This window comes from Nerophis lumbriciformis, linkage group LG20 (genome assembly GCF_033978685.3).
Source record: "Nerophis lumbriciformis linkage group LG20, RoL_Nlum_v2.1, whole genome shotgun sequence".
NCBI classification, from domain to species: Eukaryota; Metazoa; Chordata; class Actinopteri; order Syngnathiformes; family Syngnathidae; genus Nerophis; species Nerophis lumbriciformis.
This window is the reverse complement of record NC_084567.2, coordinates 1261758-1273934: the sequence shown is the minus strand read 5'-3', so window position 1 is coordinate 1273934 and position 12177 is coordinate 1261758. Positions and strand designations below refer to the sequence as shown.

The 12177-nt window shown below is 45.3% G+C and overlaps 1 protein-coding gene across 2 annotated transcripts in view; it reads left to right on the top strand.

Moving 5' to 3' along the window:
• Nucleotides 1-1058: 1058 nt before the first annotated feature.
• The window catches only part of brd3b (bromodomain containing 3b), a 29749-nt gene continuing 18630 nt past the window's right edge, over nucleotides 1059-12177 (top strand). For both annotated transcript variants that reach the window (XM_061980006.2, XM_061980005.2), the window contains exons 1-6: nucleotides 1059-1216; nucleotides 3603-3900; nucleotides 4104-4215; nucleotides 4273-4410; nucleotides 4474-4621; nucleotides 11977-12140. In XM_061980006.2, coding sequence (XP_061835990.1) covers nucleotides 3809-3900; nucleotides 4104-4215; nucleotides 4273-4410; nucleotides 4474-4621; nucleotides 11977-12140 — 654 coding nt within the window. In that variant the 5' untranslated portion in view covers nucleotides 1059-1216; nucleotides 3603-3808. The remainder of the gene's footprint in view (nucleotides 1217-3602; nucleotides 3901-4103; nucleotides 4216-4272; nucleotides 4411-4473; nucleotides 4622-11976; nucleotides 12141-12177) is intronic.

The following is a 12177-nucleotide window of genomic DNA, read 5'->3' as shown; positions in this document are numbered from 1 at the left end:
CCGCACTTTCTGTCTTATCTGTCCCCGACCTCACTTCCTGTCTGTCCCCTACTGTACTTCTTATCTTATCTGTCCCCTACCTCACTTCCTGTCTTTAGATCCCTTACCGCAATCCTTATATTATCTGTCTTCTACCGCACTTCCTGTCTTATCTGTCCCCGACCTCACTTCCTGTCTGTCCCCTACTGTACTTCTTATCTTATCTGTCTCCTACCTCACTTCCTGTCTTTAGATCCCTTACAGCAATCCTTATATTATCTGTCTTCTACCGCACTTCCTGTCTTATCTGTCCCCTACCTCACTTCCTGTCTGTCCCCTACTGTACTTCTTACCTTATCTGTCCCCTACCTCACTTCCTGTCTTTAGATCCCTTACCGCAATCCTTATATTATCTGTCTTCTACAGCACTTCCTGTCTTATCTGTCCCCCTACCTCACTTCCTGTCTGGCTGTCCCCTACCTCACTTCCTGTCTTACCTGCCCCCTACCTCACTTCCTGTCTGGATGTCCCCCTACCTCACTTCCTGTCTGTGTGCTCTGCTGCATGTTCCAGCCTCCTGTTGTCCAGCAGGCCAATTGCAACTGGACTTATGATGGTGATGATGATGTCAATAAAGCATCTGGAAAACTAGGTCTTGTTATTTTATAGTGGAAGTCAACTGCTGGAAGACAAACACACAAAATGTAATGTATAATAATGTATTTAATTAAAACGTTTCAGATAATGTAATTAAAAAAAATAACCAGGGGAAAAAATATTCTAAATTAAGTACTTGAATTATCTTTATCTTTAAATAGTCTCAAACAGTTTAAATGTACGGCATAGCTGTCTGCTAACGTAAGCGTAACATCTGCCCCAAAGCCTTCTGGGAAATGAAGTCAGTGTTACTGGCTCCACTCTAAACCATCAGCCAATCACAGCAGCTTGTTGTTCACATCAACCAATCACCAGACACCAAATTCACCTCTGAAGTCACTGTGCGTCTCATCCTCCAATAGAAAATCTTGACGCCACTAAAGCTCTGAGCCAATCACAGCGCCTCTGCTACCTGCCCAGCCAATCAGGACACAACAACAGCCGTGACGCTATTAGTCACTACGTCTGCGCGTAGAGCAGACAGCTGATAACTCATCTATTATGCTACTTCGCTAAATTAAACCATCTTGTAAAGTGACCGGAGGCCGCCGTTGGACTCACCGGAGGACCGAAACCCAAAGTAAACCATTCTCCGTGGGCCTTTGCGGCGGGGTTGGCGGGCAGTTTCGCTCCAGCTTGTTGGGAAAGTGTCGGGAGGCTGGCTGGCCGCTCGGCGCCTTCAGACAAAGCTCAGCTAACATGCTAAGAGGCTAACGGCCAATTAGCCAGCCCTGCGCTAAACAGAAGCAAATATTGGATTTATTTCGACTGGGAACTCAACCAACGGGTCTTCCAGGCGCGTAAAATATTACCTAACGTCTGCGCGCCGGCCCACAGGTGCACTACCGCGGCCAACTATGCTAGTAACATCGCAGCGTTTGCGTGTGTAGCCTAGCCTAGCATAGTTAGCTCGGCTAGCTAGCGAGCTAGCTCATATTTTGCATCGGCTTGCCCGCCATCTTTTCCCAGCTAGGTAAATAGCGAGCCTCGCTTGGTCTGCACACATCTACCACTCGGGCATCCTTCAACGTGCGGCGACGTTTCGCCTGACGTTTTGGCGTCAATAAAGATGTCGTGCGCGCTTAAAGCTTCGCGGCGCGGTTTTGTCGGTGGAATTTGCGGAGTTCCAGCCGCGACTGTTCGCAGTTAGCTCGTGCTAAGTTAGCCGCAGCAGCATGCAACTGTTGATCCCACACAACCTTCCGCACATCTGCACTCGGATCAGCCTGTAAGGTGCGTTTTTTGGCCACACTTTGGATTCTCCTGTATGCGGGCCGCCTGTGCGCTTCCGGTGTTTAAAAGCGCCACTTTTTTGTCAGTCTCGCATGGACTCACGTCTCCTTCTGTCAAAATTCTTTATTCGTCACTTTGTTCCACCGTGATGTGTGACGGGAAGCTTTATTTAAAAAAATACTGCCAAGTAAATAAATATCCACCGCTTGAACTTCTGCTTCCACACAGTCCGGTAATTATTTTACTTCAGTGATCGCATTCATTGGAGCACTCTCAAAGGCAATCTTCCATCCATCCATCCATCTTCTTCCGCTTATCCGAGGTCGGGTCGCGGGGGCAGCAGCCTAAGCAGGGAAGCCCAGACTTCCCTCTCCCCAGCCACTTCGTCCAGCTCCTCCCGGGGGATCCCGAGGCGTTCCCAGGCCAGCCGGGAGAGATAGTCTTCCCAGCGTGTCCTGGGTCTTCCCCGTGGCCTCCTACCGGTCGGACGTGCCCGAAACACCTCCCTAGGGAGGCGTTCGGGTGGCATCTTGACCAGATGCCCGAACCACCTCATCTGGCTCCTCTCCATGTGGAGGAGCGGCGGCTTTACTTTGAGCTCCCCCCGGATGACAGAGCTTCTCACCCTATCTCTAAGGGAGAGCCCCGCCACTCGGCGGAGGAAACTCATTTCAGCCGTGATCTTGTACTTTCGGTCATAACCCAAAGCTCATGACCATAGGTGAGGATGGGAACGTAGATCGACCAGTAAATCGAGAGCTTTGCCTTCCGGCTCAGCTCCTTCTTCACCACAACGGATCGATACAGCGTCCGCATTACTGAAGACGCCGCACCGATCCGCCTGTCGATCTCACGATCCACTCTTCCCCCACTCGTGAACAAGACTCTGAGGTACTTGAACTCCTCCACTTGGGGCAAGATCTCCTCCCCAACCCGGAGATGGCACTCCACCCTTTTCCGGGAGAGAACCATGGACTCGGACTTGGAGGTGCTGATTCCCATCCCAGTCGCTTCACACTCGGCCGCGAACCGATCCAGCGAGAGCTGAAGATCTTGGCCAGAGGAAGCCATCAGGACCACATCATCTGCAAATAGCAGAGACCTAATCCTGCAGCCACCAAACCGGATCCCCTCAACGCCCTGACTGCGTCTAGAAATTCTGTCCATAAAGGTTATGAACAGAATCGGTGACAAAGGCAATCTTTTCACATTTAATTCAAATCACATCAAGGCGAAGGTCCTGAGTAGTCCTGAGTTCAATCCCGGGCTCGGGATCTTTCTGTGTGTAGTTTGCATGTTCTCCCCGGGTACTCCGGCTTCCTCCCACCTCCAAAGACATGCACCTGGGGATAGGCCCCTCCCACCTCCAAAGACATGCACCCGGTTGATTGGCAACACTAAATTGGCCCTAGTGTGTGAATGTTGTCTGTCTATCTGTGTTGGCCCTGTGATGAGGTGGCGACTTGTCCAGGGTGTACCCCGCCTCCCGCCCGAATGCAGCTGAGATAGGCTCCAGCACCCCCCCGCGACCCCGAAAGGGACACGCGGTAGAAAATTGATGGATGGATGGTTTGAAGCAATTCAAAGGACACAAAAGTATTGAATGGTTTCGGGTAAATTGTGTTGTTCTAATTAAAAACATTTCTTCCTTTTAGTGGGTACGTTTGTGTTGCAAGTATCAGCAAAAAAGAATGTGTGTTCTAATGCGCTGTTTTGTATTTTGTGTTTCTCAGGTTGTACAATGGGAGTTAGTCTCCTGGAGGGACACACTGAGCTGAAGAAGCAACACATCTGACAGCTGGAGTGAACGCACACTTTTCCACACATACACACACACACACACACACACACCCTCCGACCACAGAGGGACTTTTTTTTTTTTACCTTGCGGTCAGACGCTGCATTCCCACTCTGCATTAGTGTGTTGTCGTTGCCCACCATGTCGGATGCCCCTGAGGCTGCGCCCCCCAGTCCCCCTACCCTCACCAACCCGGCCCCTCCGGAGGTCACCAACCCCACCAAACCTGGCAGGTAATGATCGTAGTCAGGGAACATTGTGCAATTCACTGGAGACGCTGGGTTACTCTTAGCTGGCTCTGTCTGTCAACCCTGTGATTGGCTTATCGTCATTATCAGACGGACGAGGCTCCACCTTCCTGCCCAGTCCGAACAGTCGAGGATGGAAAGAAGAAAAAAAACAGTCCGCTGACTTGCGTGTGTTTTCTGTGTGTCAGGAAGACCAATCAGCTGCAGTACATGCAGAATGTGGTGGTGAAGACTCTGTGGAAGCATCAGTTTGCATGGCCCTTCTACCAGCCCGTGGACGCCATCAAGCTGTGCTTGGCGGTAAGTGAAGCCAGGGAGAAAAGGCAGGTCGCAGCACTAACCATGCTCTGTTTGTAGGACTACCACAAAGTCATCAAGAACCCCATGGACATGGGAACCATCAAGAAACGGCTGGAGAACAATTACTACTGGAGCGCCAGTGAGGCCATGCAGGACTTCAACACCATGTTCACCAACTGCTACATCTACAACAAGGTACCCCGCCATAGAGCACACGGCCTATGAGGGCCAGCGTTGACGTGTGGATGTCATGTGCAGCCCACGGACGACATCGTCCTGATGGCTCAGGCCCTGGAGAAGATCTTCCTGCAGAAGGTGGCTCAGATGCCTCAGGAGGAAGTGGCTCTGCTCCCACCTGCCCCTAAAGGCAAGAACAAGAACAAACAGCCTCCTGCTGCCACCACAGGTATCGACACCATACCTCCCTGTGACCACCTGTACTCTACTTCATATGTTACAATATTGGACTGGAACTAGGAGGGGTGTGTACTGGTATTTTTTACTACCGGTTCCTAATTGTGTCTGTCCAGGAAGACGGTTAAAATTCTGAACTAATAATGCGGCTATCGATTATTATTACGATTATTTCAAAATGTTCTTTCATGGCTTGCATGTCTACATTAATACATTCTTCTTCATACTGCATTAATATATGCTACTTTTAAACTTTCATGCAGAGAAGGAAATCACAACTAAAAAAATCACTAATTTTTTCATACAGTGTTGATGTGGAAATTTTTGCCTCGGCATTTTGATGGTGTGGACGTGTGGCACCGAATGGAGATAAGCGCCTCGACAGACGTATATTTGAACAATGATGACGAAAACTGTTTTCTCTGTCGTGTCCGTGTTTATTTGATTTTGTGCGCTGCATAGATTTGCCGTGCGCAGAGGACGTTTGAGCAGGCGTGCACCTTAGCGGCTGTGCTAGCATCACAGCTAACGTTAGCCATGCTGCTACCTCTCTGCTGGGAGAGGACGTATACGTATGTGACGTATGACGTGTGTAAAAAGTTGCGCTTGCTGTCCGTGAGAAGGAGACAGAAGAAGGAGTGGGAAGAGCCTGTCGCGTAATGCCAGCAGCTAAAAGCAACTGCGTGAGAATCCATAGACCTGTGGATGTGTTGAAGGTGTGCTGGAAAATACGGAACGGAAATAGGGAACAGCAGAAAAGTGGAATGTATTATTTAAATCTGTGCGTTGGAAAACACGGACCGGAGTTTTTTTTTAAAAAACTGGATCTGGATCGGCATTTTCCCATGCCTTGCCGATACGCATTTTTTGGCAAATATCGGCGGCCGATCCGATCCAAATATCGGATCGGGACATCCCTAGTCCTAGGTAGCTCACTTGTTGTCGCTTCCGTTAAGTGCCACAACGGATGATTACAATCCGAACACTGTTAGTTCCCAACCAGTTCTACTTCTAGAGTACCGTATTTTCCGCACCATAAGGCGCCCTGGGTTAAAAGCCGCGCCTTCAATGAACGGCATATTTCAAAACTTTGTCCACCTATAAGCCGCCCGGTGTTGTAAGCCGCATCTAACTGCGCTAAAGGAATGTCAAAAAAACAGTCAGATAGGTCAGTCAAACTTTAATAATATATTAAAAACCAGCGTTCTAACAACTCTGTTCACTCCCAAAATGTACGCAAATGTGCAATCACAAACATACGTATATCAACATGGACAGAGCTGCGTGAAAAAAGCCACCCGGCCTCTTCGCGTAAACTTAAACTTACCTTAACCACTCGCTCATCTTTTCTTCATCCATCCCTTCGAGTTAGCTTTTATGATGACGCCGGCTGGAAAGGTCTCTTTTGGCAAGGTCTTCCTTTTGAATATCACCATGGGTGGAAGTTTCTGGCCATTAGCATGGCAAGCTAGAACCACAGTGAAGGATGACTTCTCATTCCCTGTGGTGCGAATATTCACCGTAAGTACTCCCGTTGTATCCACAGTGCGGTTCACAGGAATATCAGTTGCTGTGAAATAGTAATCCGTGTGCGGATGGAGAGATTGCGTCTTTTCATGAACCGGATCCCCGACGCTTAGTAGGAGCCATTTTGTGGTCTTTACAGATGTAAACACACAAAGGAAATTAAACGTACGGTATATCCGCGCGCTTTTTCTTCTTCTACGCGGGCGGGTGGTTGCTTACAGTAGAAGAAGAAGCGCTTCCTGTTCTATGGGGGCGGGTGCTTACCTTGGCGGTTGCTTGCGTAGAAGAAGAAGCGCTTCCTGTTCTACCGGGAAAAAAGATGGCGGCTGTTTACCGAAGTTGCGAGACCGAAACTTAATATTAATCCATATATAAAGCGCACCGGGTTAAAAGCCGCACTGTCAGCTTTTGAGTAAATTTGTGGTTTTTAGGTGCGGCTAATAGTGCGGAAAATACGGTAAGTACTTTTTGAACACAGTCAACAATTCCGCGATGATAATGGTAACTGATAAGAAATGTTCATATTGTTACTTACCTAAATGATACCATAGTAGACTAACTTCAGCTGTAATTATATAGACACAACATTGATAGACTGGTAGAAAAGCTTTGTACTATAGCACTTCAAAACTTATTTCACTGAAAAGTGCATAGTAAATTTTATTATTTCTGCCGTGTGTTGTGGCGTCCTACTCTGTTCAGCGGTCCCCGAACGCACCGTTTAAACAGCCCCGTCTCGTATTCCTCTGAGTTGAGAATGATCGCTGTGTTCCTCAGAGAGCACAGACGGTAGTTCCAATGTTCACAATGAAATATCTTAGTTGCTCAGACAACAATGTGGTCATATACGTGTGGATTTGGGTGTGTCTGGTTTTCATTTTCGCATTTAAGCTAACGTGCTGGCGCCAGTCAGTCTGTGAGTTTATACAATTGCAGTTAAATGTTCTCTTCTTTTTTTCAATAATTCTAATTTAAGACTGCAATACTGACCATCATTATACTGTTGATCACTACACACAACTGTAAAAGTCACCACTTGAACTATCAACACCTGCCAGTACAACATAACGTACATAATAAAAGTGCAGGAAAACACACTCAAAAGCTTTCATTGTAACGTCAACAAGACATGGCTAGAAACGCTTGCTTCTCAGACGCATACTCGGACTTGCTAACTCTTCCTGCTTCTTCTAAGTCAGTAAACCTGCCCTCCATGGCGGAAAATAAACAAGTATCATTTGTTATCACCGAAGGACGACTAATAGATAAACATGCTACACTACACATGGTAGGAGGATATGCTAACCGCTAAGCAAGAATGTACACACGGGTGAGCAGATGGATACAAATATGGATTGTAATAATACCAATTATGGTATCAGTCTATGGTCAACACCAAAGTGATTAGATTGATTGTTTTGTGTCTTTATTGTTTACAAACCAGGAAATAAGTCCATGGACACAAGAGGACTTTTAGGGGAAAACCCAAAAGATTTAAATGAGAGCAAATTGTTTTTGCTTAGGTTTTGCTCTTTTGCACTATTTATTTTGCTCACTATATTGTGTGTGATAAAAGTAATTAAGGAAATAACTTCAATATTTAATTGTTATTGTTACACCACTATCCTGTGTGTTTTGTCTGATTATAATTGTGATCAGAAATTTAATTGTTCAATGATCTTGAAAATCATCATCAGCATTGGTATGACTAATATTGCCCTTGTAACTATTGCATTATTGATATTGGATACATACCAAAAACTAGTGAAAACATATCCAAACAGAAGAGTAAGTGCTTATTACATGTAAACAGTAGTGTAGTTAGAACCATGTTGTAACAAAAAGTACCGTATTTTCCGCACCATAAGCCGCCCTGGGTTATAAGCCGCGCCTTCAATGAACGGCATATTTCAAAACTTTGTCCACCTATAAGCCGCCCCGTGTTGTAAACCGCATCTAACTGCGCTAAAGGAATGTCAAAAAAACAGTCAGATAGGTCAGTCAAACTTTAATAATATATTAAAAACCAGCGTGATGTGGGCGCGCATGGAGTCGTATAACAACATGGACGGAGCTGCGTGAAAAAAGCCACCCGGCCTCTTCGCTTACCTTAACCACTCGCTCATCTTTTCTTCATCCATCCATCCCTTCGAGTTAGCTTTTATGATGACGCCGGCTGGAAAAGTCTCTTTTGGCAAGGTCTTCCTTTTGAATATCACCATGGGTGGAAGTTTCTGGCCATTAGCATGGCAAGCTAGAACCACAGTGAAGGATGACTTCTCATTCCCTGTGGTGCGAATATTCACCGTACGTGCTCCCGTTGTATCCACAGTGCGGTTCACAGGAATATCAAAAGTCAGTGGAACCTCGTCCATGTTGATAATGTTCTCTGGCCGGATCTTTTTTTCAGCTATCTTGTTTTTACAATATGCACGGAAAGTAGCCAGCTTTTCTTGAAAGTCTTTAGGCAGTTGCTGTGAAATAGTAGTCCGTGTGCGGATGGAGAGATTGCGTCTTGGAAACCTGTCGCTTAGTAGGAGCCATTTTGTGGTCTTTACAGATGTAAACACACAAAGGAAATGAAACGTAATATCCGCGCGCTTCTTCTTCTTCTACGCGGGCGGGTGGTTGCTTACAGTAGACGAAGAAGCGCTTCCTGTTCTATGGGGGCGGGTGCTTACCTTGGCGGTTGCTTGCGTAGAAGAAGAAGCACTTCCTCTTCTATGGGGAAAAAAGATGGCGGCTGTTTACCGTAGTTGCGAGACCGAAACTTTATGAAAATGAATCTTAATATTAATCCATATATAAAGCGCACCGGGTTATAAGCCGCACTGTCAGCTTTTGAGTAAATTTGTGGTTTTTAGGTGCGGCTAATAGTGCGGAAAATACGGTAACCAGTTAACAGTTAATTAGCAATAGTTTTGATAAAATAGTACAACCAGATACCACAACACATACTAAATTAGGAGCCTTTGTAACCTGTTTTAAAATGGTTCTTTTATTTACATACCAAATAATATATCCTGATATATATTGCAATATAGATTGTAGGCCACATCGCTCAGCCCTAGCTTGGTGGACTGTAACATACTTGTACATTACACAAATACATAAAACAATTGATAAAATACTAGGGGTGTAACGGTCCACAAAAATTTGGGTTCGGTACGTACCTCGGTTTAGAGGTCACGGTTCGGTTCATTTTCGGTACAGTAAGAAAACAACAAAATATAAATTTTTGGGTTATTTATTTACCAAATTTGCAAAATCTTCCACCAAAAATATTTTTCTTAGTGTAATATTTGATGTGAAGTAATGGGAACCTTGGATAGGTCAATAATTCATAACATTGATTTTGATTCAATATTATGTTTTGAGCAATGACAGTTTGAAAGAAAGAAAAAACAGCTTTGTTTTGTTAGTCAACATTGCAACTTTTTCTAAATTACATTAACCTTTAAGCTTTTTTATTTCACTTTTGTTATGTTTTTGTTTATTTTAATAGTATTTTTAGAATGGGCCGTGGGCCTTTAAAACATTAGCTGTGGGCCGCAAATGGCCTCCTTTTGACACCCCTGCTATAGATAATAACAAATTAAATGTGATAAATGTATGGATAAAAAGCAGAGCCTGGCGACGCATGCGCGTTTATCATAACTCTCTCTCTCTCTCTCTCTCTCTCTCTCTCTCTCTCTCTCTCTCTCTCTCTCTCTCTCTCTCTCTCTCTCTCTCTCTCTCTCTCTCTCTCTCTCTCTCTCTCTCTCTCTCTCTCTCTCTCTCTCTCTCTCTGTCTCTGCCCCTCCCTCACCAATGCTGCTGTTTGTTTTGTTTTTAACCCCTTCTTAACCCTGAACGTACATTGAAAATACACGCAACCTTAACTCAAAATGCCGGACATTTGAGGCATTTAAGAAACTCCGCCCTGACAGCTCCGCAAAAGAGGACATGTCCGGTGAAAAGAGGACGTATGGTCAGTCTATCCTAGCCCTATCGTAGCCCATTAGCTGCTAGCATGCCGTGTGTTGTGCCTCGGTGTGCATTGTTTACACAACGTACGTTACGCTACTTAGTATGTCCGTGTGGAAACTCGTTCGGTCCACCTCCGAACCGAACCGGAACCCCTGTACCGAAACGGTTCAATACAAATACACGTACCGTTACACCCCTACAAAATACATATTTTCTATTGTGCACCGAGCAATATCACAGTGAACTGTAATGTACTTTAGTATTACAATAGTGGACTGTACTATATTTAAGCAATATTATTGTGGACTGTAATGTACTTTATCATCACCATTGTAGACTGTATCATAGTTGACTGTAATGTACTTTAGCGTTATCACAGTGGACTGTAATGTTCTTTAGCATCACCATTGTGGACTGTACCATAGTGGACTGTAGTGTACTTTAGCGTTATCATTGTGGACTGTAATGTACTTTAGCATCACCATTGTGTACTGTAATGTACTTTAGCATCCCCACTGTGGACTTTACCATAGTGGACTGTAGTGTACTTTAGCGTTATCATTGTGGACTGTACCATAGTGGACTGTAGTGTACTTTAGCGTTATCATTGTGGACTGTACCATAGTGGACTGTAGTGTACTTTAGCGTTATCATTGTGGACTGTACCATAGTGGACTGTAGTGTACTTAAGCGTTATCATTGTGGACTGTACCATTGTGGACTGTAATGTACTTAGCGTTATCACAGTGGACTGTAATGTACTTTAGCACCACCATTGTGGACTGTACCATAGTGGACTGTAGTGTACTTTAGCGTCATCATTGTGGACTGTAATGTACTTTAGCATCACCATTGTGGACTGTATCATAGTGGACTGTAGTGTACTTTAGCATTATTATCGTGGACTGTAATGTACTTTAGCATCACCATTGTGGACTGTACAATAGTGGACTGTAATGTACTTAAGTGTTATCATGGTGGATTGTAGTGTACTTTAGCATCACCGTAGTGGACTGTAGTGTACTTTAGCATCACCGTAGTGGACTGTAGTGTACTTTAGCATCACCGTAGTGGACTGTAGTGTACTTTAGCATCACCGTAGTGGACTGTAGTGTACTTTAGCGTTATCATTGTGGACTATAATGTACTTTAGCATCACCATTGTGGACTCTACCATAGTGGACTGTAGTGTACTTTAGCGTCATCATTGTGGACTGTAATGTACTTTAGCATCACCATTGTCGACTGTATCATAGTGGACTGTAATGTACTTTAGCATCACCATTGTGGACTGTAGTGTACTTTAGCGTTATTGTGGACTGTAATGTACTTTAGCATCCCCACTGTGGACTTTACCATAGTGGACTGTAGTGTACTTTAGCGTTATCATTGTGGACTGTACCATAGTGGACTGTAATGTACTTAAGCATCACCACTGTGGACTGTACCATAGTGGACTGTAATGTACTTTAGCATCACCATTGTGGACTGTACCATAGTGGACTTATTTGTCCATCTTCCATATTCCTTTTTATACACTTTACAAGAAATACATTGGCGGCAAACTCCGTAGCTTGCTAGCTTGTGCAGTGCTTTTATTGTGAAGACAGGAACTGTGCAGTCGGTCTTTAGAGTTTTGACGGCAGGTACGGCGCGAGAGTCTGTTGAAATGAAAAGTGTTTCTCCCCTTCCTGTCGGTCATTTTTTTCTTAATAATGAGCTCGCAGCGATGGACTGACACACCCTCCAGCTGGCAATCAACGTAATGTTTTGATGTGATGACACTGACCTGAGTCTACGGTGTACTTCAGTCATACTCTACTATTAATTGTTACTATTTTTGCTTGGCAGTGAGTCAGCAGGCGGAGTCTTCAGCGTCGCCTCCCGCATCCTACCCATCCCCCTCCCAGACGGCTGTCATTTCGCCCACGCCCACAAATGTCCAGTCTCCGCCTCCTGTCCCAGCTCCACAGCCGCCCGCAGCCATGATGCCCTCTGCACAGCCCGTCGTCAAGGTATGCGAGAGCCCAGGTATCCTGTAGTTTGGCCCCG